Source organism: Chanodichthys erythropterus, chromosome 4, assembly GCF_024489055.1.
Source record: "Chanodichthys erythropterus isolate Z2021 chromosome 4, ASM2448905v1, whole genome shotgun sequence".
In the NCBI taxonomy this organism is placed as follows: Eukaryota; Metazoa; Chordata; class Actinopteri; order Cypriniformes; family Xenocyprididae; genus Chanodichthys; species Chanodichthys erythropterus.
In genome coordinates this window covers 38,200,676-38,226,333 of record NC_090224.1, presented here as the reverse complement: position 1 = coordinate 38,226,333, position 25,658 = coordinate 38,200,676, and the positions used below count along the sequence as shown (strand labels likewise).

The 25,658-nt window shown below is 37.9% G+C and overlaps 1 protein-coding gene across 1 annotated transcript; it reads left to right on the top strand.

The window, feature by feature from the left end:
• The first annotated feature begins 964 nt into the window (after positions 1–964).
• LOC137019436 (NACHT, LRR and PYD domains-containing protein 3-like) lies at positions 965–23,872 on the top strand. The gene is made up of 8 exons (XM_067384895.1): positions 965–1,082; positions 9,406–9,545; positions 11,162–13,024; positions 13,614–13,787; positions 13,891–14,064; positions 20,353–20,526; positions 20,606–20,652; positions 22,261–23,872. Exons 2-8 carry the CDS (start codon positions 9,427–9,429, stop codon positions 22,794–22,796), a joined length of 3,087 nt encoding a protein of 1,028 aa, XP_067240996.1. The 5' UTR covers positions 965–1,082; positions 9,406–9,426; the 3' UTR covers positions 22,797–23,872.
• Positions 23,873–25,658: the final 1,786 nt, after the last annotated feature.

The following is a 25,658-nucleotide window of genomic DNA, read 5'->3' as shown; positions in this document are numbered from 1 at the left end:
TGATACAGTATGCGATGGGAAAAGGAGAAGAGTTACAGATAAAGGTGTATTTGAGCTCAGGTCGGTCGTATCAGAAGCTCACTTGACCCATCTTATTCTCCACATCACTGATCCTGTTATCAGACAGGTTCCTTTTGTAATTTTGTCTGGCTCAATTGGACACTGGTGGGCACAGTCAGTGTAAATAAACACTTTATAAATATAATCACATACACTGAATGTGTTGTTATTATTGGAGACTGTTTTATAATATACTACAATACACTTGAGGTGTAAATAATATCTGACTCTATTTGCACTAAGTATAAATAATATCTAACAACTATTTTCACTTTTGAAACTTTCAAGTATTTTTTAAGTTCTAAATATGATTGGTCAAATTATTGTTGTATTGCTAGTATTGCTTTAACTGTCGTTAAAGTTTTTGTCAGTAAACCGTTGGTTCTTGTTTACAGAATTAGTTTATAATTGTGAATATAGTGTAAAATATCTGATTTGACATTAACTCACATTGGGCTGCAGAGTTTCTTCTCTATGATCATATTGGTCTAGCTGAAGGTGCTTTGGATATATGAGTGTCATATTTGGTATATACTATATTGCTGAATTAATCTCTTCACATACAGACTCCAGTCAGGCTTTGTTTTGTAGATAATGTCAGTGTACCATGTGCTGTGTGGCTTTAGTTTTATAAACTGAAGTCCAACATTTGGGGTGACTTAAAATCACTAAACCTTCAGATGTTAATACCAAAGACCATAAATTAATAACAAAATAGAGATCCCTCTTGGAAACAACTTTGAAGGAAAACTTAATTTAAATTTTAAAATTTAAATCTTGAAGTCATTATGTTTCATACTCCAGTATTAAAAATTTAACGATAGACTGAAACCTGTCAGAAAACTAAAAGAAGAAGAAGAAGAGATGGGCGGGGTTTATTTGTTATCGTCACCTGATGCCTCCTGCGCATTCAGCATTCTGAGGAAACACCTTTGAGTCCAAGCTGAAAGTAAAGACTCGATTCTTATGAAATGCAGAAATTTATATTTAGAGGACATAAAAACTTAATAAAAATATTTACGGTAAGTTAATTTATTTATGTCATTGTACAATGTTTCTGTTTGCTATCATATTAAACTCAATCTTTATTGGCTTCAGATCTGGTTCTGATTTTCCACTCTCCTCTTTAACACAACGTGTTTATTGTTTGAGTAAACTTTCTAAAATTAAACTAACAAGACTGAAATCATGCCAATTGTTCTCAAGCATCTCATCTCTTCTCTGTCAAATCTCTGTTTAGACATTTATGGTATTTTAGTTCATCTCTAAACTACGGTTTGTAATCTTTGAGTAATTTTGGCCACAGACTGTTTTGCATCTCAAATTAGTTAGGGCGTAAAACCCTAATTTTTCCATTTTCATAATATTGCTAGTTTACATTCCTCACTCAATAGGAAGGACACAGAATACTTCAGCAACTTCATTAGCTTTAGTTTCCTGCTGTATACAGTTTATGATCTTAGTCATGGACTTTGTCATGGTATGTCATGACATCAAATTATCTTGAATTGCCCCATTCTTATACACCTGGACACAACCTTCGGTCTGCAGGAGATAAACTACTCACTGTACTTGAGTTTAGACTGTCATCTATTGGGTGAGAGCTTTTATTATCTCTGCGCTTAAGATATGGAACAATCTTCAGCAATCTCTTTGTGAAACCCTGGACTTTCAGACCTTTAAAACAGCTGAAAACTCACCTCTGTTACTCTACTGCTCTTTAACTCTTTATTGTTTAATGCTCTTTAATGTTCATACCTGTGTTCTTATTGTTATTTAGTTTTGTTTTTTGATGTTGTGATGCTCTTTTATATTATTGTTTTGTTGTATGATTGCTTTCTATTTCTAGATTGCTTTCTATAAGTGACCTTGAGGACTTGAAAGGCACAGGTGGAATTATAATAATTCCATCAAAATATAATAATATAAACATAATAATAATAATATCCCTCAGGTTGTGTTCGGTTCATTTTGATCCAGTGAGGATTTTCTATTTCCCAAAAATGCTAGTTAATGTAATCGCTTTGGACTTCACTTCACAGATGAGGGGAAAGACAAAATACAAGTGCTAAAGAACAAGTTTAAAGACTTCTACCTCACCTGAACCTCATAAAAAATTACCGTACATTAGACATGTTCTTCACACGCTCACAGGGACCCACAGAAACGAATGATCTAAAAAAGATCAAAGAGCCAAAGAGACGAGATGGTAAATCGGATCACAGTGTGCTGACAATAAAGGAATGCAGTAAATGTGGCAACAAGCATGAATACAGAAATGTTCCTGCCTTTGGGAAAACATGTTAAAACTAATCAAGAAAAATCACCTTGTTAAAATGTGCACTTCTAAGAGCAATATGAGTCAGAGTAAAAGGATGCACGCAAGTGAACAGAGCGAGGATATGTTCATTGGAACAGTACAGCAACAGCAGAAGGACAAGTGCAGTCAAAGGGAGAGGTTTGTCTCTTGTTTGTCTCATGTTGTTGGGGCGGCATCTCTGAACAAAGCTGCCAATGTCATCTGCACTACTTCCATCTGATGCCAAGATTCAAGTGCAAGAAAAGTTCATAGAATGACAGAGAAAGCAAAAGTTTTGTCATGACAGGCAGACAAAGCACTTGCCGGATCTGCAACCTGGAGAGAGGAACACAATACAGAAAGGAAACATGAGCATCCAAGATCCTTTGTGGTCAGAACACCAGATTGTAACCTGTTCAGGAGGAATCACAAACATCTAAGGAAAACAAAAGACAGTTAAGTCAGTATTTGACCAGAGAATCGTCATGGAAACAAGTGGTCAGCAGGAGGTTACAGTTACAAAACAATGTTTCTGATACTCATGACAAGAAAATACCTGAGACTCACATTGCTGGTAACTCTCATGATGACCAAGAGCAATCATACCATACCTGAGGCCCGTTTCAATAAGGAGGTTCAACCAACTCTGAGTTAAAACTTGAACTCTGAATTGACTTACCCTGAATTTGGAAACTCTGAGTTTTCAGTTTCAGAACAGCTGAATTGAGTTAGTTCAGTCGACTCTGAGTAGGTTGACTCTGAGTTAAGCTCGTGCACCACGACTATGAAAAGCCATCATCAATGGAGCTCCGATATTACGATTCACCATGGCAACAACACGTGACAAAAGGACGTCCGCATACTCCTGAGTCAATGCAAGTTTAATTCTTATCACTATAATGTCAAGGTACAATAACTTACCATTCTACCAGTTTTCACCTAATATGTATTTTCATGGTATCCCACATGCAAAAAAGAAGAAAAAAATAATGCAGGATGCAATAATAAGAGTGTAAATGATTTTATTGTTATTAAACACTCGTTAGGCAATTTACTTCCACTTTTAGAAAATTTTCTTCATTTTTATTGAAAATAAATGCCTTTCTGGTGTTATATGTGATGGGAAAAGGAAGAATAGCGAGCTCGGCAAAAGGCAGATTAGAACCCAGTCAATCACATCACAAGTTAATTCTCCGCATCCAACACACTATTGTCTACACCACTGCAGCCACAAGAACACGTGTTAATTTGAACCTGGTCTTACATTGGTGGGCAGAGCTACTGTAAATTTGCCCTTAGTGATACAGTACCCAGGTGAAAAAAAAGTATACTTGAGTGGATTAAAAAAAATACTTAAATACAAGCAAGTACATTTGTAGTACAGTCTTTATTTTGGTGCTAAATAAAAGTGTCAAAGTTATACACTGGTACTTCACTGCACTTGGAAAAGTATACTAAATACCACCACTACTTGAATAGATTTTTAGTGCAATGAAATAAAGTATACTACCACAGAAATATACAGAGGAGTTGTATTAGTGTATTTGTTAAAAGAGTGCTTTCAATGATTTAAAATTAGATCAATATTAGGATTACTATATAAAAGCCTACTAAGTTTAAATTAAATTGATTTTCTTACAAATATATTACTAATGTACTAGTTATACACTTCCATAATGTACTTAAAGTGCTCCATTTACGTGCACTTATTTTGTACTAAAATTAATATACTAAAAGCTCTTCTTTAGTACTTCTTAATATAATCTTAAGAACATCTAAGTGTACTCAACTGTGTCATTTTGAGACATCATGAATTTGAACTAAAATGTGCTTTTAACATAATATCTCTGTATTTAAAAAAATGTATTTAGTTACCACTTGTACACTTGAACCCATCTTTCACACACCTTTAAATGTACTCATCAGACATAGGAAATACACTTATATAAGATAATATATGATAAATATATACAAAATGTATTCGTAATGTTGTAGGCAATAAATTATAAATACATTTTGTATATATTCATTATATATTAAACTTATATTTGAAATGCATCATAAGTCTATTTTAAAAGTGTTTGAAAGATGGATTCAAGTGTACTACAAGTGGTAACTAAATACATTTTTTTTAATACAGAGATAATATGTTAAAAGCACATTTTAGTTCAAATTCATGGTGTCTCAAAATAGCACAGTTGAGTACACTTAGATGTTCTTAAGATTATCTTAAGTACTAAAGAAGAGCTTTTAGTATATTAAGTACAAAATAAGTGCATGGAAATAGTGGTGTATGTGAAAAGGAGTAAGGAGGAGGAATGTTCAGGTAGTTAGCTTGAAGCCAGAAAGCCACGGTGGGTCAGGGGCCTCGGGAGGCCACGGCGGGTCAGGAGCCTCGGGCGGCCACGGCGGGTCAGGAAGCCACGGCGGGTCAGGCGGCTCGGGCAGCCACGGCAGGTCAGGCGGCTTGGGCAGCCACGGCAGAACAGAGTCTATAGGCCATTAAGGGCCATAATAATTTGGAGGCCCTCAACGGCCATGGTTGAGCAGGGTCCCCACCCACAAGCTCCCCACCCTCAGGTATACTGCCCCCCCAAAAATAGTTCTTGGGGATTTCAACGGGTACGTTGCGGGCTTGTGGGCAAGGAGTTCGGGTGGCTCTGGCAGGGCAAGACGCTTGAGTGACGCCGGCAGAGCGAGGAGCTTGGGCGGCGCTGGCAGAGCAAGGAGCACAGGTGGCGCCAGTAGAGTGAGGAGCTCAGTTGGCGCTGGCAGGGCAAGACGCTTAGGCGGTGCTGGTAGACCATGACGCTCTGGAATGATTCCCAGGCCCACAGCGGCCTCTTGAAGGGTGTCTGCGTCTTGAGGACGCAGACACCCTTGCGCCTCTTCCTCCGAGAGTGAGGCGATGGTTCACCGACTGGAGCGGTCTCTGGAGCAGACTCAATGGCTGGAACGCCCCCTATATCCTTAAGCTCCCAGGGGGCAGCCATCTTGCCCGTGGGCACTGGCAAAGCAGCCATCTTGTCCATCGCATCCAGGGCGCTTGAGTCCATGGCAACCGGCGAGCTTGAGAGCGTTGCAACCGGCGAACTTGAGAGATCGTGACAGTTACCTCCCTTTTAGAAACAGGCTTGACTTAACCTGCTTTCTCGGGTTTGACTTACCTCTCATTCTAAACAGAAAACCCAGAGTTTCCCTCATTTCAGGGTTAACATACTCAGAGTTCTCACTTAACCTCCTTTCTGAAACGGGCCCCTGATCTAGAAGATTAGTGAGAATACCTGCGAGATGCAGAGACTGAGTTTCAATAGACGTGGTGCTCAGTCTTTGGAATTTTTGCATGTATTACACTCATATTATACAGTTAGGATAGTTTATCCGTTTGTAGTTATAGTAAAAATTTAATTGGTTTTGTTACAGACTACATGTTTATGTTATGATGTTTATGTTATATATGTGGATGTATTGTGTGCCTGTTGGGCATCCATAGTAGTCACTTGGGGAAAAGATATAATAAGAGATACTGGCATCTGAGCAACATGTCCGAGTACTCTTGTCAATATAAAGTATAACAGATACCTACAGACTTGTACTACCACACACATGAACGCACATTCATGAACACAAACTGTTTTGAGTATTACCAGCTTTCTTTTTCACAGAGATGAACTCTCCTCAGATCAATCAGTTTCAAAAATAAATACAAAACTGTCCTAACTGAAAGAAAACAAGTTGAATATTTGGTGCTAATGTAGCATAACAAGAGATTTATAAGCTATTTTTGTAGGCCGGTCATTTTTGACCAGGAACACCACGAGTGTAGCCTGGATGCCAGCCGAACTTAGCCCCGTCCACAACATTTTGAGGTCGGGGAGTTCAGTCTGGACTTGATCCGTAGAGGAGTAATTATGCCCGAACAGAAACTGTTCGGACCAATCACATTTGTCAGGGTGATGATTGACAGATTATCACCAGAAACGTAATTAGCCACGTCATCAAAGAGCGCTTGGGTTGAATTAGTTTACAACAATGATGGCTGTTGTTGAAGAACTGAGATGTGTAGATTCCGTCATCGCGCCCATTATAGAAGATATCGACAGCGCATTAATTGGCAAGTATTCCGTGTATACTTATTCTTTTTACAACACCGGCAAAGATTGTTTACGCTCATCTTCTACTAGTTACAGCATGTGTGCAGTTGAGTTCTGTTGACAACTATGCATCACTCAACATACATCACTTACTCTGTAGCTCTGATTGGTTGTAGGTCTATCCAATTGAGGTCTTTCCTGGATCGGTTGAAATACGCCCCCATAATCAAAGCCCAATGGAGCAGTATCAGACTCATATTCGAACTAGAATTGAGTATGACCACGTCAGGCTACCACGAGTGTGACTTTGTACGAAATAAAAGCATTTCAAAAAAGCAATCTCTTTGTAAAACCCTGGACAGACCTTTAAAACACAGATGAAACTTTTTTCACAATGTTGTTGTCAGGAAACACAGACCAGATGATGGTGAGTAATGGTAAGACAGTAATTTTGTTTAACAACAGGTAGATGGTAATGGAATGCAGATTCAGCTACCTTCTCAAATGTTCACTGCAGCAGCAGTGTTTATCCCTGCTTTGTGATTGCATTTAATTTCATGATATTTTTCACAAAAATGTCTTAATTTTGTCCTAAAGTGCATTGCACGGCTCTCTGGTGAGTAGTGAATTAAATTAATTCTGTGTTCTGTGTGATTGGCTGTTTGGCGCACGTGTCACACTTTCAGGTGCACGCACTTCAGAGTTAATCACAAACTCTGGATTAAACCTGATCTGACAGTGAACATTTATACCAAGCATTGTGAGCCTGTTAAACCTGATCTAAACCAGGGTGGATTTATAAGGATTTGTTAACTTCAAACCTACTCTGAAACTCAGAGTTTGTTCAAATAGCTTCATGCAACAGGCCTCAGGTGGGTGACAATCCAGGCAGAACAACAGGAGGGTCTTAGATGAGACTAGACAAGGTGTGTGTATGTGCTGAGTCATTTTAAACTGGTGCAGATGGTGTTGGGTAACAGCTGGAGGTGATCAGTGATTGTGACAGTGATTGCAAACAGTGCGCATTTGATCAGAAGGAGGGATGATGGGAAATGGAGTTCAGAGTGGGTGACAGAGCTGGTGACCGTGACAGTACTTCCACCTCCTGGAAGGTGCCAAAAGACAGTGTGATCACCATGGAGGTGCTGGCAACTCAGGGAGCCAAGGAGGTGTTGGCCATTCAAGGAGCCATGGAGACGCTGGCGGTTCAGGAGACCAGGGCGGCGCCGGTAACTCTGGAGACCATAGAGGATGGGCCTTCATGGCCTTGTCCAGGATAACTAGGTTTCGGTCACTAGGACAGTACTTCCACCTCCCGGAAGGTGCGAAAAACAGACGTTCTGAGGAAACACCTTTGTCCAAACCAAAAGTAAAGACTTGATTCTTAAAGGTGCTAAAGAGGATGTTTTGTTTTATACATTTTTGCAATATTACTTGAAACTGTCTTTACTAACTGATAAAAGACTATTTATTAGGTGCACTGAAAGGAATAATATTAATATACATCATCTGTGCACGAGGTAGGGCCTTAAAAACATCAGCCAATCGTTTACGCGATCATCTCGTAAACGATTGGCCCTCTGGCTTGTCAATCACTGCCGTGACATTCCTTGTGAGAGACAAGCGCGAACTTTCCACACTCCACAGGCGCCACATGCAATGTTTTTGTCAGGAGACAGGAGTAACAACTGCAGATTACGAGTTACCTGCGGTGAGTCCGACGTAATGAATCCACCAACACGATACAGTGAATTCCGGTGGTAAACACTCGTGTTCCGATACTCGTGGCACGAGTTTTGGGAGGCGTTCCCTCGAAAGGAGGGGGGGTTGTTCTTACGCATGCGCTCATTTAAAAAACTCAGTAACAGTCTTTGGTTTCTCAGTCGACGAAAAGATCCTCTTTATCACCTTTAAGCATGTAAAAACTGTCATAATTATTACATTATGGTAAGTTTATTTCGTGGCTTCTGATATCATGTCACATTATTGTACACTGTTTTCTGTTTATTAACGTAAATTTAAAGCTTAATATAGGGAGTTGTGATGTAAAATGATGTAATGTAAAATGTTCAGAGGCCATTTTTATAAACATTTAGTCATTTTACATTTAGTCATTTAGCAGACGCTTTTATCCAAAGCGACTTACAAATGAGAGTAGTAGAATCAATTAAATCAACATGAGAACAACAGTATGTAAGTGCTGAGTGAAGTCACAGTTATGTCAGTAAAGTATTTTTTTATTTATTTATTTATTTTTTTTTTTTTAATAAATAAATACACAGATAGGAGAAGAATATTAGTCAAGGTAAGTGCTACTACTACTGGGTCAAGTGCTGACGAAAAAGATACGTCTTTAGCATTTTTTTGAAAATGGCTAGAGACTCGGCTGCTCGGAAAGAGCGTGGTAGGTCATTCCACCAGCCAGGAACAGTCCCGGAGAAGGTCCGTGAGAGTGATTTTGTGCCCCTATGTGATGGCACCACAAGGCGCCGTTCACTTGCAGAACGCAGGTTTCTGGAGGGCGCGTAAGTCTGAAGTAGTGAGTAGTGAGTATAAACATATGAAACATATTCATAAACTAATTTAAAATTGTGTTTTATAAAACACATGAACCCTCTGAATAGGGAGAGATTCAGGCTTTTTCACATGCTGTTTTTTTCACATGCACAAGAGCATCAGTGAGATCAGACAATGATGTTGGGTAATGGGGTCTGGATCACTGATCTAGTTCATCTCAAATCAGTTCAATCAGGTTCAGTTCTGGTTCTTCCAGAGTCAGTAAACCATTACTTTATGGACATCATAAGAAAATGATCCTCCAACTGCTGCTGCAAAGTCTGAAGCATCAAATTCTCCACAATGTCTGTGTAGAATTAAGATTTGTTCTCATTGGAATTACTGGAATAGTTTAAAACATTATGTATGATTTGTTCTCTGTGTTTCCATATGCAGGTCTGAAGTCAGATTCTCATAATGGAGAACAGAGAGAGATCTTTATCTGCAGAACCCAGCTGTGTGTCTATGAAGAGTGACGGATCCATACATCTTATTCCTCCTGCATTCAGTGATGAAACAGTGACTCCTGATCAACTGTGAGTATAAACATGAAGTTGGTGATTTAACTTCTCCAGTGAAACTAGAAGGAGACAAATAATGTGAGAGTCAAAAACACACTGAATGCACACAGAGAGATGTTTTTTCAATGTTATTGTTTTTTATTTCTGATTTCACCTCAAATCTGTGGACAAACATTAAGTGAATAAAAACAGGCAGAAGGCCTGTAGGCTTTTATTCTTGATTTAGCGAGAAATATTTAGCTAATCCTGTTGAAATATCTATCTTGAATGTTATCTTCTTTTGGGCCTGATGATTTGATTTCTTTTTCCTATGCAGGTTGTTCTGATATTTTAGATTCTATTGCCCCTTTTAAATTGAAACAACCAAAGCACAAATCTTATTATTGGCTGGATGATAACGCTCGTTCTCTCAGACAAGCATGTTGTAAAGCTGAGAGGAGATGGAAGCATGATCACTTAACGGTGTCATTTGAGATTTTCAAAGAGTGTCTGGTTAATTTTCAGAGTGCTGCAAAGTCAGCTAGATAAAATCATTTTTATTACCTTTGGACATCCGCCTTGCACCTTCGATTACCATTTTTAAATCAAAATTGAAAACATATCTCTACTCCCTGGCTTTTTAATATTTTCCTATTGTCCTAATATATTAACAATATTTCCTACTTACTTACTATTTAGTTGCAAAAATCTGTGTTTTTAATTGAATAAATGTAGTAAATGCTGCTCCATACAAACTCTTGGGATTCAAAATTCTCAAAATTGAAATTTGAAGACAAAACTTAAACAGGCATAAGAGACAACAGAGTGACTTATAATAAATAAACAGCAGGCAGAACTAAAGGTAGAGCCCAGCTGTGTGTCTATGAAGAGTGACAGATCAATGCCTCTTCCTTGTGAGTTCAGACATAAAACAGTGACCTCTGACCCCAAGCAAGTATTAATGTGTAGTGGGGGATTAAACTTCTCTGTGGGAGTCAAAAAAACACTGAACACAGACAGAGAAATTAGTAGCTAAGTGTAGTACGATCAGAGTTCGTAATGAAGGAAGAGGACAGGGTTGCCGTTTAACTGCTGACCGAGCTTTATTCAACAAATCAAAAATGTCCAACAGAAAGACTGCAATGCACAACAACAAAATAATTAATCCACAAAGGGCTTCACTCCAGTCTTGGTATACACAATCCACAAAGGGCTTCACTCCAGCACTGTTGTCGAGACCAGCGTCTCAGTCAGCAGTTCCCCTCTCTCTCACACACTCCTGCTTCTCGCTGTGTTTTATCCTGTCTCCGCGTCAATCACTGGAATGAGAAACAGGTGTTCGTGATTTACATTTAACCCGCTCACTCACCATGCGTCTCCTGATGCTCTCTCCCGTTGCAGACTTCACTGAACCACGCCCCCCTCGCCACACTAAGTTTTTTTATTATTTCAATTTAAATATATGGACAAAAGTTAAAAAAAAGGGGAAGGGGAAAATTAACTTGAACGTTTAAACTGAAACTGAAATGAAAGATGCTAATTATACAGAAAATACAAGATTGACATCAGTATTGATTTACTATTGTATTTATACATTTAAATTATTTATTTTACATATTTTTTAACCTGATTTTATTTTGTAATTTTTGTAGTTTCAGCAGAGTGGATAGAGATGATCAGACTGGAGACCCGCAGCAGGATTCTACTCAACCAATGAATGATGAACTACAGAGAGTCAAAGTCCGGCACAAAACCAGCATGAAGAAAAAGTATGAGAGATTATTTGAGGGAAACAAACTCCAGGTGAATAAAACCCTCCTGAACAGGATCTACACACAGCTCTACATCATAGAGGGAGAGAGTGAAGGAGTGAATGAAGAACATGAGGTTTTACAGATGGAGAAAACAGCCAGAACACAACACTCACAAGACACTCCAATCTACTGCAATGACATCTTTAAAGCCTCTCCTGAACCAGGATGTGAGGAGAAACACCAGATCAAGACTGTTCTTACTAAAGGAATCGCTGGAATCGGAAAAACTGTCTCTGTGCAGAAGTTCATTCTGGACTGGGCCGAGGGAAAAGCCAATCAGGATGTAGATTTCATGTTTGTGCTTCCATTTCGAGAGCTGAACTTGATCCAAGATAATCAGTACAGTCTTCACAGACTCCTACTGGACTTTCATGCTGAACTTCAAGATCTGGACTCAAAGATCTATGAGGAGTGTAAAGTTGTGTTCATCTTTGATGGTCTGGATGAAAGCAGAATGACACTGATGTTTTCAGATGATGAGAAAGTTTCTGATGTGACTGAGACTTCATCAGTGGATGTGTTGATGTCAAAGGTCATGAAAGGAGATCTGCTTCCCTCTGCTCTCATCTGGATCACCTCCAGACCAGCAGCAACCAATCAAATCCCCTCCAAATACATCAACCGTCTGATAGAGATTCAGGGATTCAATGAGCCTCAGAAGGAGGAATATTTCAGGAAGAGAATCAGTGATGAGCATCAAGCCAGCAGAATCATCTCACACATCAGAAGAGCAAGAAGCCTCCACATCATGTGCCACATACCCGTCTTCTGCTGGATCTCATCCACTGTGCTTCAAAAGCTCCTGAAAGAAGATCTGAGTGCAGAAATCCCTCAAACTCTGACTGAAATGTACATCCACTTCCTGCTGATTCAGATCAACATGAGGAATCAGAAGTATGAAGAGAGAGATCCAGAGAAACGCCTGCAGTCCAACAGAGAAGTGATTGTGAAACTTGCTGAAGTGGCTTTCAGTCAGCTGATGAAGGGCAATGTGATGTTCTATGAGGAGGACCTGAGAGAGAGCGGCATTGACATCACTGACGCCTCAGTGTATTCTGGGATTTGCACTGAGATCTTTAAGGAGGAATCTGTGATTCATCAGAAGAAAGTCTACAGCTTCATTCATCTGAGCGTTCAGGAGTTTCTTGCTGCTTTCTATTTGTTTTACTCACATGTGGTTAAGAACAAGGAACCACTGCATGAATTCAGATTTTACAGATCTGATAAAGAGTCCCTGTATGATCTACTAACATCAGCAGTAGATAAAGCCCTTGAGAGCAAAAATGGACAGCTGGATCTGTTCCTGCGGTTCCTGCTGGGCGTCTCACTGGAGTCCAATCAGAGACTCTTACAGGATCTACTGACACACACAGAGAAAAGCTCAGAGAACATCAGGAGAACCACAGAGTACATTCAAAAGAAGATCAAAGATGGACGTGAACTCTCAGCTGATCAATCCATTAATCTGTTCCTCTGTCTGCTTGAAGTGAAAGATCAAACTCTGTCCAGAGAGATTCAGGAGTTTGTGAAATCAGACAAACACTCAGAGAAGAAACTCTCTCCTGCTCACTGCTCAACAATTGCCTACATGCTCGAGATATCAGAGGAGGTGCTGGATGAACTGAACCTCAAGAAATACAACACATCAGATGAGGGTAGAAGAAGACTGATACCAGCTGCGATCAACTGCAGAAAAGCTCTGTAAGAGTTAATTATTAACAAATGAAGAATCATGTTTAATAATGAATCTAGCACCATTTCCTAAATGAGATATTTTCTCTTAAATAACAAGCTTAGAGTCTTAAAGGGGTTGTGACATGCCTTTTCATTATTTTAAAGTGGAAATGAAGCAGTCAGTCAAGTTAATATTATTAAGTAAAGGGATCAATTTAAACGGAAAAAAAATGTTTTATTATAGCTTTTGTAGCAAGAGCACTGACATCTTGCAGTTCTACAACAAGTGGCGTCACAGGGTTGGTTGGTTGGATTAATTAATATTTTTAGTAATAGTACACTTAAGTATATATTTTCAATTCTTTGATCGTGAAAGTGAAAGAGCCCTTTGCGGTCGCATTGCGGATTTTTCAGAAATCTCATACTGTACCTTTAATGAACCTGAATGATAAAATTACCAGATTAACTCTCATGCTCACAAGCTCATCTTATTGTGATTCAGGCTGGAATGGTAAAAATATTTTGTTCCAGGTTCCTGAGAACAGACGACTGGAAACATCCTTTACATGTCATTATTGTTATTTCATTATTGTTTTATGTTTTTCAACTCTTCTAGTCTTTCTGCCTGTAATCTCACCTTTTGGTGTTGTGAGAGTTTGTCATCGGCTCTTCAATCTTCAAACTGTGTCCTGAGAGAGCTGTACCTGAGTTGCAATAACCTTCAGAATTCAGTAGTGAAGCTGCTCTCTGATGGACTGAAGAGTCCACACTGTCAGCTGCAGATACTGAGGTATTTAGGAACAAATATGATTTAATTAACTGTCAGCTGGCCATAATGTTGATGTGTTTATAAATGATTTTACTGTTGATGTATGTGTTCTGATCTCTTTCAGCCTTACTCACTGTAATCTCACTAGTCCGTGTTGTGAGAGTTTCTCATCAGTTCTACAATCTTCAAACTGTGTCTTGAGAGAGCTGGACCTGAGTAACAATGACCTACAGGATTCCGGAATGAAGCTTCTTTCTGATGGACTGAAGAGTCCAAACTGTCAGCTGAAGATACTGAGGTAATTAAGGGAGATTTTAACTGGTCTGTGTGTGTTGAAAACAAAAGCGTACAAATACACACTGAACATTTACTTTATAACCATTTCATTCAGTTCTGTGCGGTTTTCCAGAAACTGAGCTGATTTAAGCAAACAAACACTGGTGTGCAATATTGACAAAAACAATATCTCTCTATATTTTCTGGGATTTTGTTGATAAACTATAATTATAAGATATTTTGCTGAGTGTGTTTTGGGGCTGGTATCTTGGCTGGTTTAGGGAGAGCTGACTCCCAAAGATTTTCATGTTCGTTATATGCTGTGCATTGGTTAGTTCTCAACAGTGACAGAAATGTTTCATTAATATTCTAGGGCATTTTTACCTTTACAGTGTTTCCAACATTATTAGAACTGTTTATTTTTTATGTCAAATTCTTAAATGTAATCAATAAATTCAAATAGAATAAGAAGAATGTATAAGGCATTTTAAATACTACTTTATAAAAATAACACTTTATTAGAAATATTCAATAAATCAAAATATTGAGGTCACAAGTTTTTTTTGTTGCAAAACTCAGTTTCATATTCCACACAGTTCCAAACTTGAATATAGAAATATGAAATGATGGAAAAATTAAATGATACTTTTAAATAAGATAGTCATTGCCAGTATGTGATTCAAGTCACTGTCTTAATGAGTGAGTCATTAGCCAAACTGCTCCATTCTGTGCCGATTCGGCCCTGCAGCTCTTATGAATGTAGTGATAATGTGTCAGTCATTCCCTTGGTAATGGAAGAGTTACAGACTGTATGAAAAGTAAATAGTAGGGCTGTCAAGTGATTATTTTTTTTTGTCTAATTAATTACATGATGTGCCAAGTAATAAATCTAATTAATCACAAATTAATCACATTTGGATGAGAAATTACTGTAACACTTTAGTGTAGGGAACACATATAAACTATTAACTATGACTTTTCCCTCAATAAACTCCTAATTCTTATAATTATTAATAGTTAGTAAGGTAGTTGTTAAGTGTAGGTATTGGGTAGGATTAAGAACATAGAATAAGGTCATGCAGAATAAGGCATTAATATGTTCTTAATAAGTACTAATAAATAGCCAATATTCTAGTAATATGCATGCTAATAAGCAACTAGTTAAATACCCTGAAATAAAGTGTTACCAAAATTACTCACTAAAGTCATAATTTAAAGTAATTATTTTATAAAGCATCAAATAGACATTACAAAAAGTAGCTTCAGCAAGAAATATTTTATTTGATTCAACATTCTCTTTTGGACCATGAAGATGAGTAAAGGATAACGGAATTTTAAGTTTTGGGTGAACATATTCGTTATCAATCAACTGTATGAAATGTCATATGACCTACGTAGGTTTGTGGGCGGGGCAAGTGCATTAAATGCGTTAATAATTTTATCATGTTATGTTTCACAGAAATGAATTAATCTAATTAATGCTTTAAATCGACAGCCCTAGTAAATAGAAACTGTTTCATGGCCTCATATTTTTTTTTCCTTTTGTTTACTTCACTCAAATAACATGCTTTGCCAGCTACAGAGAGAAACTGGTAGCCAAACAAGTGACCAATCCTTAGTGGCCACTTTACTACAGGTATTCTATCAGTATGGAAATCTCCAGACTGAGAATGGTTTGTAATCCCACCAATCTTAAGTGGAAATATAACTGTAACCAGTCCTTACTGTTCTTAGAACTGTTTAGCCCAATGGTGGAAAAGCGATGATTGAGTCCTTCATTGAACAATTTGTTCAAAAGTCTTTTTGAGAGGTTTATTGAATCATTGGCTCACCCAAACACCACTCTTGCCTAGAAATGCAAAACAGTTGTGCTGTTGTTTTGTTTGAATCTATTTTCATTTGGTGAAAAAAGGCAAAAAAAAAAAAAAAAAAAAAAAAGTATACATTTGTGTTATATTTGCAGTTCTGTTGATTTTGGGGAAAACATCTCTTTGTTCATTTTATATTGCTTGACTACATCACATAATATAAATTAGAGGTGTTGCCATATACTGGCATTGACAATAACCACAACATTAATTTCCCCCTTTTATACTTTTTTGAATATTACCTTTCATGTAATGTGTAATAAAGCTGTCTGTGAATGTAAACGGTCTGCAAAGTTGTAAAGTTGAAAGTGCACAATAGGGTGAATTTAATATCTTGGTTGTGGTCAATACCGTTAAACCGTCTACACATGATAAAATACAACTGCATGTAACTCAAAGTGGGTGTGTGGCCTACAAGCAGTCATGGGGGTATTTCATGTTGTGTAAGAGGAAAGCAAGTTTAAGCAAATAAAGTAGGCTACATTTTCTCAAAATCATAACCTTTGACACCAAGAGCAAGTCATGACCTTGTTGAGCTTCTAGTATGAAAAGTATGCTGTGACTGAGGCACAAGACACATCTAACAAGTCACATTGAGTAAACAGCAATTTACCATAGCACATGGTGCCATGTTCTTAGGGCCTATAGCCTTTTCTCAACATTAAAACAAATATAACTGATTCAAATTGAGCTTTTATTTCAAATCATGCAATGCAAATGCAAATATTAACATTATCCAAAAAATGCCTCTAAAATACAGATGTAGAGAGCGTGTGCATATATTGTGTGTTTGTGAATGCATGTCGTTTAAGTCCTCTGTCTCCTTCAGCAGGCTTCCTATTTGGGATTGAAAAACAAAATCAAAGATTAGAGCATAGACTGTAAAAAAAGATGGACGACGCGATGCTGCTTCCTTCCATTGTATTGAACTGAAGCCAAAATGGGCTGATGAATGGGCGCTGACACGTTACGCAATACGTCAAAAAAAAAAAAAGTTTGGAGCCTGGGCATGCGCAGAAGGAATCGTCAGTGGAGCCGGAGGCGGAGTCGCGATATCAAACTTCTGCCCAGATGACTGCGTCATCATTCATGTATTTTAAATAGACTATAAAAAATTATATACAATTTAAAATTCTACCTATAAAATAATAGGCTATTCTGTTTCTAGAGCAATAATATTTTTGAAACAGCAAATTCAGTAGATAAAATCAATATAATATGCCACTAGAAACAACTCTAAATTGTCAGAAACGGTCCTGCCATTTTAAATCAAGTTCAACTAACGTTACAGGAGATCGATTGCTGTAATTAGAGTAAGCTATCATTAGTTTTGTCCTGCTAATTATTATTTTATACCCATAAAAAAAATAAGTAACTGCCAGATAACAATCACCTGCTTTTTCCCGACATTGTTAACATTAGGTATGTTATCTTAACTTATAACATTTATTAATTAGCTTATAACACCCATATTTAATGTTACAGAAAAAGGTTCAGTGATCCGTCAGATCCTGTAGGTCGGTTAGTACAGTTTACTGCTGAAGAACTCCTTTTGTTGGTGTTAAATAACAAAGAAATTGAAAATTAACAGTTAGTTAATACATCTTCAATCTCTCCTCAAAGCTCCGACAGTCCTCAGACAAGCTGTCAATCAAGTTTGAATCATGACGTCACGCCCCGTTTTTATAGCATCAAATTGCTAGCTAAAATCTAAATCATCACAAAAACGAACAATTTAATATATATCAGTGTGATAACAACTACCTTAAATGACCAAAACCATCTTTCAGAAAGTTTTATTTGAAGCAGAATTTATTTTTAAGTTTTCACTGAAGTCTCATTCGACTGCATTGAGAGGGCGGGGTTTATGACCTGTACTGCATCCAGCCTCCAGGGGGCGATCAAAGAGCCCGTGGCTTCACTTTTCAGAACGTATGAGACACACCCGGATTAGAGCAGTACCACCACCAGTCCATCGTGATTAAGTAGTTTAATTTCTTTTCTTCAAGTGATGGCATGTCTATGTAAATTAAAAGTAGTCAAAAATATAAACAAGCAGATCACATGCAGACTCACAGCATGCCCCTAGAAGTTATAATTGTAAGAATTACTAAAGTCCCTTTAAGACAAATCATGAAATCTCATGCAGCTGTTTCAGTAATGCAAGTGCCGCTCTTATCTCTTTAAATAGAGAAAACATCAAATTGTCCAAAGCTGTTCACCAAGCTACGATTAAATTTCATATATGAAATTACCAATGAAATCTGACAACTGTTTCATAAATATTCTCTTATTTTCTTTATGTTCAAAGAGTATTAAAAATCTTATTCTTCATGCTAGACCAGCCCATACATATGTGCAGTCATAAGTACATATCTCAGAACATTAGTTGTGCATACATGGACCCTAATAATCCATTTGTTATTGGACTAGTTGCACAGTTGGTATAAAAAAGTCACATGAAACCAAGTCAATCAGAATGATTTTGCCAAATCCAAATAAAATTTAATTCATATTATAAGTGGTGGTTTAAACCTTTTTCTAATCCAACCAATAGGACATGTGCAAGTTCTGCACATGTGCAATGATGTAGAAATGGCATATGACACATGGAATGAGCTGTTGTTGTTGAATATAGTCATGTCATTCTAAAATTCTCTTTTAACTCATCGTCTGTGAAGTGGAGCAGGACAATGTCCCACCAGACCTTGTTTCAGACTCTCATCCACAGTCGCATTGTTTTGGTGTGGGAAGAGGCATTTTTACTGTTTGATATAAAAGCAGCGCAAGCAGCACAAAGCTTCATATACTTGTCATCTCCTAATTAGTACCCAGAATTGATAAATATTAAGTCTGCTCTTTAAAACAAAGAAAAGAAGAAGTGGTAGGAGAATGGCACACACATCAACCCGATCATTTTATCTAGCGTTCATGTAAACATTATGTTCAGATTCATAAACCGGAATGAATTCACTCTGATCTAAACAAAAGGATGTAAACGTAGCCACTGTCTGTTTCTATAGCAATCAGAGCCTCTAACGGCAACTCCAGTGATGTGATGACATTACCAATTGACAATTGGCTCTTTTATTTATAAGGCAGGACTTATTCTGAAATGTTGCATGTTGCACTTTCTCTCATTCATAAGTAAAATGATTGTACCATCTTTGTATTTCTAAAGTCTGTATTTCTGAAAGTAAACAATAATCAATTAATTTGTTGGTTGATTGGTGTTTTAACAGCATACCAGCCAAGGTTCCTGTGCTATCTTCTTGGCAAGTAACAAGTCAAAATGCTATAAAAGAGCAATTTAAATAATGTTCATTAGTATTTAAGTAAGGCTGCACGATTAATCGCATGCTATTCTCACGCGCATTTCGTCAGTAAAGCCGGTTCCCTGATTACCGCTAAATCGCCATCACCTGCTTTCAAATGAAGCGGCATTTAATAGACAGAGCCGTAGATCACTGAAAAGCCACGCAATATCGCGTTCATATCGCAGATGAATCGCCTGCGATAATGAACGCGATATTGCGTGGCTTGTCTGTGAACTACGGCTCTGTCTATTAAAAGGCGCTCCGTTTAAAAGCAGGTGATGGCGATTTAGCGGTAATCAGGGAACCGGCTTTACTGACGAAATGCGCGTGAGAATAGCATGTGATTAATCGTGCAGCCCTATATTTAAGTATTTCCAGCAAGGGTGCCCAAACCTGTGCCCAATTATCAAGTGTTTCTTATGATCCTAATTAACTGGTTCAGATATGTTTGATTAGAGCTGGAGCTGAACTTTTTCAAGAAGGTAGATCTCCAGGAACAGGATTGGGCACCCTTGCAGTATAAATAGGTTACGATGTTCACCTTTCTGCTCATCTTCTGAGATCTTTTCATTTTTATGCCTTGATCTCAATGTCTCCAATGCCTGTGCTAACTTATAGAATAATTATATTAAAATTTGAAAACAAGTTTGGAGTTAGCTGCCAAAGAGATCAAGAAAAACCAATCAAACATCTTCGATCCATACACTACATGGCTTAATTGACTTAATTGATCTGTTGAATAAAATCAATGTAATGTTTACAAATGTGCAGATGTTCAGAAAACAGCACTCTTGCTTGTGTGATAACTACTAAATCATATGTTTATGTTATAAAAATAAAATCCAGGAACTTATTAAATACCAGTTTATGCCATGTGATAATGTTCTGAGAGCTCACAGTTGGAGGCTATTAGTTTCGGCTTGCCCGTTTATTGCCCTCGCTCACACTGGTCCCACAGTGTAAATGCAGCTAATTATTTCTGATTGACATATAACTGACATGACTGAAATGTTTTTTGTTTGAGTGAGACATATAAAGAGATTCACACTGTGAATGATATTCACTCAACTGTTGAGTGTTGATGTGTGTTTAGTGGATGATGAGGCTGTTTTTATCCATCTGTAGGTTGTCTGGCTGTATGGTGACAGAGGAAGGCTGTGGTTTTGTGTCTTCAGCTCTGAGTTCAAACCCCTCACACCTGAGAGAGCTGGATCTGAGCTACAATCACCCAGGAGATTCAGGAGTCAAGCTGCTTTTGGACAAACTGAAGGATCCAAACTGCTCACTGCAGATACTCAAGTGTGTCAAACGCTGATACTGACATACTGAATGTGTGCATGATGCATATCTACATTAATGTGTGCTTCTGTGTTTATAGTGTGGATCATGGAGGAGAGATTAGGATCACAGCAGGACTACGAAAGTGTAGGTCTACACACACACACACACACGCACTGTAACGTCAGCCAGAGTGTTTTAGGAGAACCCAGATGACAAAAATAAAAGTAAAAAAAACTACCTATAGATGATAGAGCTGGTAATTCCACATGCCTTTATAAGTAGCTTCAGAGAAATCTCACAATCTACATGGAAGAGAGTGGGGAGAAAAATACAACAGAAACACAGAAAACAGAATTACAAATAAATAGAATAAAAGAATCTGGATGCGGATTTTATGTGCGCACAGGCACGTGAACACCGAATGCCGTTCTGATCCGTGTCTATTTGTGCCTGAACGGACACATACATGCAAAAAAAAAAAATGTCAAAATGCATGTAAAAGATTGACTATCTTTATAAACATGACTGATTGTTGCTTAGGTGTACGAAGCAATTGAGAAAGAAAACCAGATGTGTAACAGTATTATGTATCTTTGCCGCGCATTTAGTTTTAAAGTGACAGCAGCCCCTGCTGCTTTCTGTGCCATGAATGTTAATCAAACAACAAAAGACAAAGAGAAAAATCCTTTTTGTTGTTGGCTCAGTGGCATTTAATTTCTGAATCCACGTTGTGAATGAACTGAATGAACCATTAGGCTTGTTGGATGTGAAGCAGCGCTGCACCGACCGATCGATGTATGACATCAAAGTACCGTGTGAGTGATTCAAAAACATATGGATCCATCTCCTCTCTAATTGCTCTCATGGTACTGTCATACACCGATTGGTCAGTGCAGCACCACTTCAAGTCCAACAAGCCTAATGATTCAATGGACCATTCATAAAAAGAACCATTTACTTCACTCCTGAATGAATCAGCCAAGAACACATACACACACACATTTGACTTGACATTTGATATTCAACAGTATTCTTGACATTTCTTTCAACAGTGCATTGATCTGCCTGCATTGAAACTATTCTTTAAGAGCTACTGTGCAGCCAAAATTATATAGCAGTTATCAATGTAAAGCTGCTTTGACACAATCTGCATTGTAAAAAGCGCTATATAAATAAAGGTGACTTGACTTGACACACACACACACACACACTCATCTAGTGACTTGGGCACCCAAACTTTTAACAGTTGTCTGTAAAAAATCAAACTGTACTGTTCTCCACTTATGGTTCGGCATGCACTTTAACCGCAGTTCATCTTGAATAAAGATGCATCTATAAAATGGTTTGTTGAAAATAGCAACATGTAAAACAGACAGACAGAGTGTGGATAATGTATATTTCAGTTGATGGATACACATTCTGGCTTCCAAATACGTTACTGTCACGTTTCCGCCCACTGCTGCTTCTTTCCACTCCCCACCAGAGGTCTCTGTTTCAACATTAAAGGATTAGTTCACTTTTAAATAAAATTTTCCTGATAATTTACTCACCCCCATGTCATCCAAGATGTCCATGTCTTTCTTTCTTCAGTCGAAAGAAATGAAAGTTTCCAACATTCCACTACTACTCTATAGGTACTTAAGATTAAGATGAGATGAGATGAGGCAGAAACTGTGTGAGAAAACCATCCGGACCTCTTGGACCTTTAATTTAATACCCCTATTATAGATGTTTCTCTCTTCTTGTGTTCAGGGGCCTGTGATCTCACACTGGATCCAAACACAGCAGACACTCGTCTCATTCTGTCTGAGGAAAACAGGAAGGTGACGCGTGTGAAAGAGGATCAGCCATATCCTGATCATCCAGAGAGATTTGATGAGTATCCTCAGGTTCTGTGTGGAGAGAGTCTGACTGGACGCTGTTACTGGGAGGCTGAATGGAGCAGATGTGCTGTTATATCAGTGACATATAAAGGAATCAGCAGGAAAGGAGAAAGGCATGACTGTGTGTTTGGATTAAATGACAAATCCTGGAGTCTGAACTGCTCTGATAAAAGATTCACTGTCCATCACAATAAGAACAGGACTGTAATATCTGCCATCCATTTATCCTCTAAGAGAGTAGGAGTGTATGTGGACGTGTCGGCCGGCACTCTGTCCTTCTACAGCGTCTCTGACACACACACACTCACACACTTACACACATTCAACACCACATTCACTGAACCCCTCTATGCTGGATTTAGGCTTTATTATGATTCTTCAGTGTCTCTGTGTCAGATTAAATAACGCGCACACACACACACACACACACACACACACTTGTAAATCCTCTAACGTCCACATGCACACAGTCATCAAATCTCACATAGATACAGTTTTATCAGTTCATTTTTAATTAATGTTTTTTTATCATTATGTAGAAGTTGGAAATCTAGATCACACACATTAATCTGTATAGGTAAAAAATAATATAAATATAATGAGGTTGCGTTAATCTTTATATTGTAAGCTTAATTGTAAGTTATTGATTTAATCATGAATCAGTTTATGAATTATTGATGTGAACAGATGACAGTATGAATTATCATGAATGTGATGAGAGATCAGCAGAATGAAACACAGGCTGAATTCATTCATCATCTATCATTTCTGTGGTCAGTAATCAAGCTCATGTTGAACATTATATTGATCATCACATGTATAATCCATCCATCATCCACTGAGTTTATTAGCCTTAATGTGTCAGTGTGTGGTTGTGATTGCTTTTTAAAATTACAAAGTCATGAGTAAACAGTCTTTTTACATTTCCTTGATCCTCTAGTGTGTTTAGCTTACTGTATATGTTTCTTAACATGTTTAACTATCCCTTATCCAAAGAGCATCATGATACAACGATTTTTACCCCAATATCACTTACATTTTATCATATCATTTCTTGTTTTATCATATCATCATCCCCTATATTAGGATAATAAAAGCCCTTATTCATTCAGCAGCATTAACCCATGTCTTCATGTAATACTGGCCTCATGTAATTCAAGTCTCCTCCATCAGAAGTACTTCTGTAAACTATGAAACTGTGAGGACGGGTAATGCAGGTACTGTAACACACACAGTTACAACAGCTACATTCTTTCAAACAAACAGCTGCTCCACATGAACTGCTGTCTGTCTGTAGCTGTGAGGTCTGTCGCACACTTTCATGAGGAACATGAAACACTTTCTGTTCATCAAACACCTTTTGTCAATAAGAAAAATGTTTATATAATTCTGCTGCAATGTCATTGTTGCCATGGTGACTTGTTACACTTGAGATGTTTTATAACATCATCTACTTCTTCTAAGAGTAAATCTTATTCATATCAGTCTATTTCTATTGCAGTAATTGAATTTACATTCTTTAGGGAATCCAGAAAGGAAGCAGAGTCAGAGCATTAGCTGGATTTATAAAGATGAGAATAAAAGTGATAAGAGAAGTGAGAGAGAGCTTGATCATCATCAGTGACAAGAACATTAATGTTCAGCTGCTGAATTGTGTTACATTTACAACACTGTCTTTCAAGATTGAAGAAATATGAGGGATTTTGTTAAACTTTTTCCAACCACTTAACTCTGGACCTGACAAAGGCTCTTCTGCTTTACATTTGTAGATCTCATTCAGATCAATTCACATTCATTTATGTAGTGGTTTTCACAATACATGTCGTTTCAAAGCAGTTTTACAGAAAATGCATGTGTCTACATCACAGTTTAGAGTGATCTGTTATCAGAGGTGACTGTGTGTAATGTATTTCAGCAAATCACGCAGTTAGGTAAAATAATGTATTAATTTTAGGCAGAAACAATGAGCTCATAAAATAAAGCTTTTTTTTTTTTAAGAATGTCTCTCAACCCCCTGGTATTTAGTGAAACGAGTGATAAAGACACAAAATAGTCCAGAACAGATTAGTGTTCTGAAGAACAAAGTATATAATTTGTAGAGCTTCATCACTTACAAGATCAACAACAGAAAGTCTCCCTAAAAAAAAACTAGGGCTGTAAAGGTGGCAAATTTTTACTACCGTGGTGGTAAATCACCAACAACTGCCGGTGTTGCGGTGGTGGAGTCCAAAGGGGGCGGGGCGGGGTTTTGGTTGTATGTATGTATGTATGTCAGTACAGGTGCTGGTCATATAACTAGAATATCATCAAAAAGTTGATTTATTTCACTAATTCCTTTCAAAAAGTGAAATTTGTATATTATATTCATTCATTACACACAGACTAATATATTTCAAATGTTTATTTCTTTTAATTTTGATGATTATAACTGACAACTAAGGAAAATCCCAAATTCAGTATCTCAGAAAATTAGAATATCGTGAAAAGGTTCAATATTGAAGACACCTGGTGCCACACTCTAATCAGCTAATTAACTCAAAACACCTGCAGAGGCCTTTAAATGGTCTCTCAGTCTAGTTCTGTAGGCTACACAATCATGGGGAAGACTGCTGACTTTACAGTTGTCCAAAAGACGACAATTGACTGCTTGCACAAGGAGGGCAAGACACAAAAGGTCATTGCAAAAGAGGCTGGCTGTTTACAGAGCTCTGTGTCCAAGCACATAATAGAGAGACGAAGGGAAGGAAAAGATGTAAAAAAAAAAAATGTACAAGCAATAGGGATAACTGCACCCTGGAGAGGATTGTGAAACAAAATCCATTCAAAAATGTTGAGGAGATTCACAAAGAGTGGACTGCAGCTGGAGTCAGAGCTTCAAGAACCACTACGCACAGATGTATGCAAGACATGGGTTTCAGCTGTCGCATTCCTTGTGTCAAGCCACTCTTGAACAACAGACAGTGTCAGAAACGTATAAAGACAAAAAGGACTGGACTGCTGCTGAGTGGTCCAAAGTTATGTTCTCTGATGAAAGTAAATTTTGCATTTCCTTTGGAAATCAGGGTCCCAGAGTCTGGAGAGGAGAGGCACACAATCCACATTGCTTGAGGTCCAGTGTAAAGTTTCCACAGTCAGTGATGGATTGGGGTGCCATGTCATCTGCTGGTGTTGGTCCACTGTGTTTTCTGAGGTCCAAGGTCAACGCAGCCGTATACTAGGGAGTTTTAGAGAACTTCATGCTTCCTGCTGCTGACCAACTTTATGGAG

Coding starts and splice junctions, on each gene's coding strand:
- LOC137019436 (XM_067384895.1), top strand. CDS start 9,427: ATGGAGAACAGAGAGAGATCTTTATCTGCAGAACCCAGCTGTGTGTCT. Junction 13,025..13,613: donor ATCAACTGCAGAAAAGCTCT/GTAAGAGTTAAT, acceptor CAACTCTTCTAG/TCTTTCTGCCTGTAATCTCA. Junction 20,653..22,260: donor CACAGCAGGACTACGAAAGT/GTAGGTCTACAC, acceptor TCTTGTGTTCAG/GGGCCTGTGATCTCACACTG.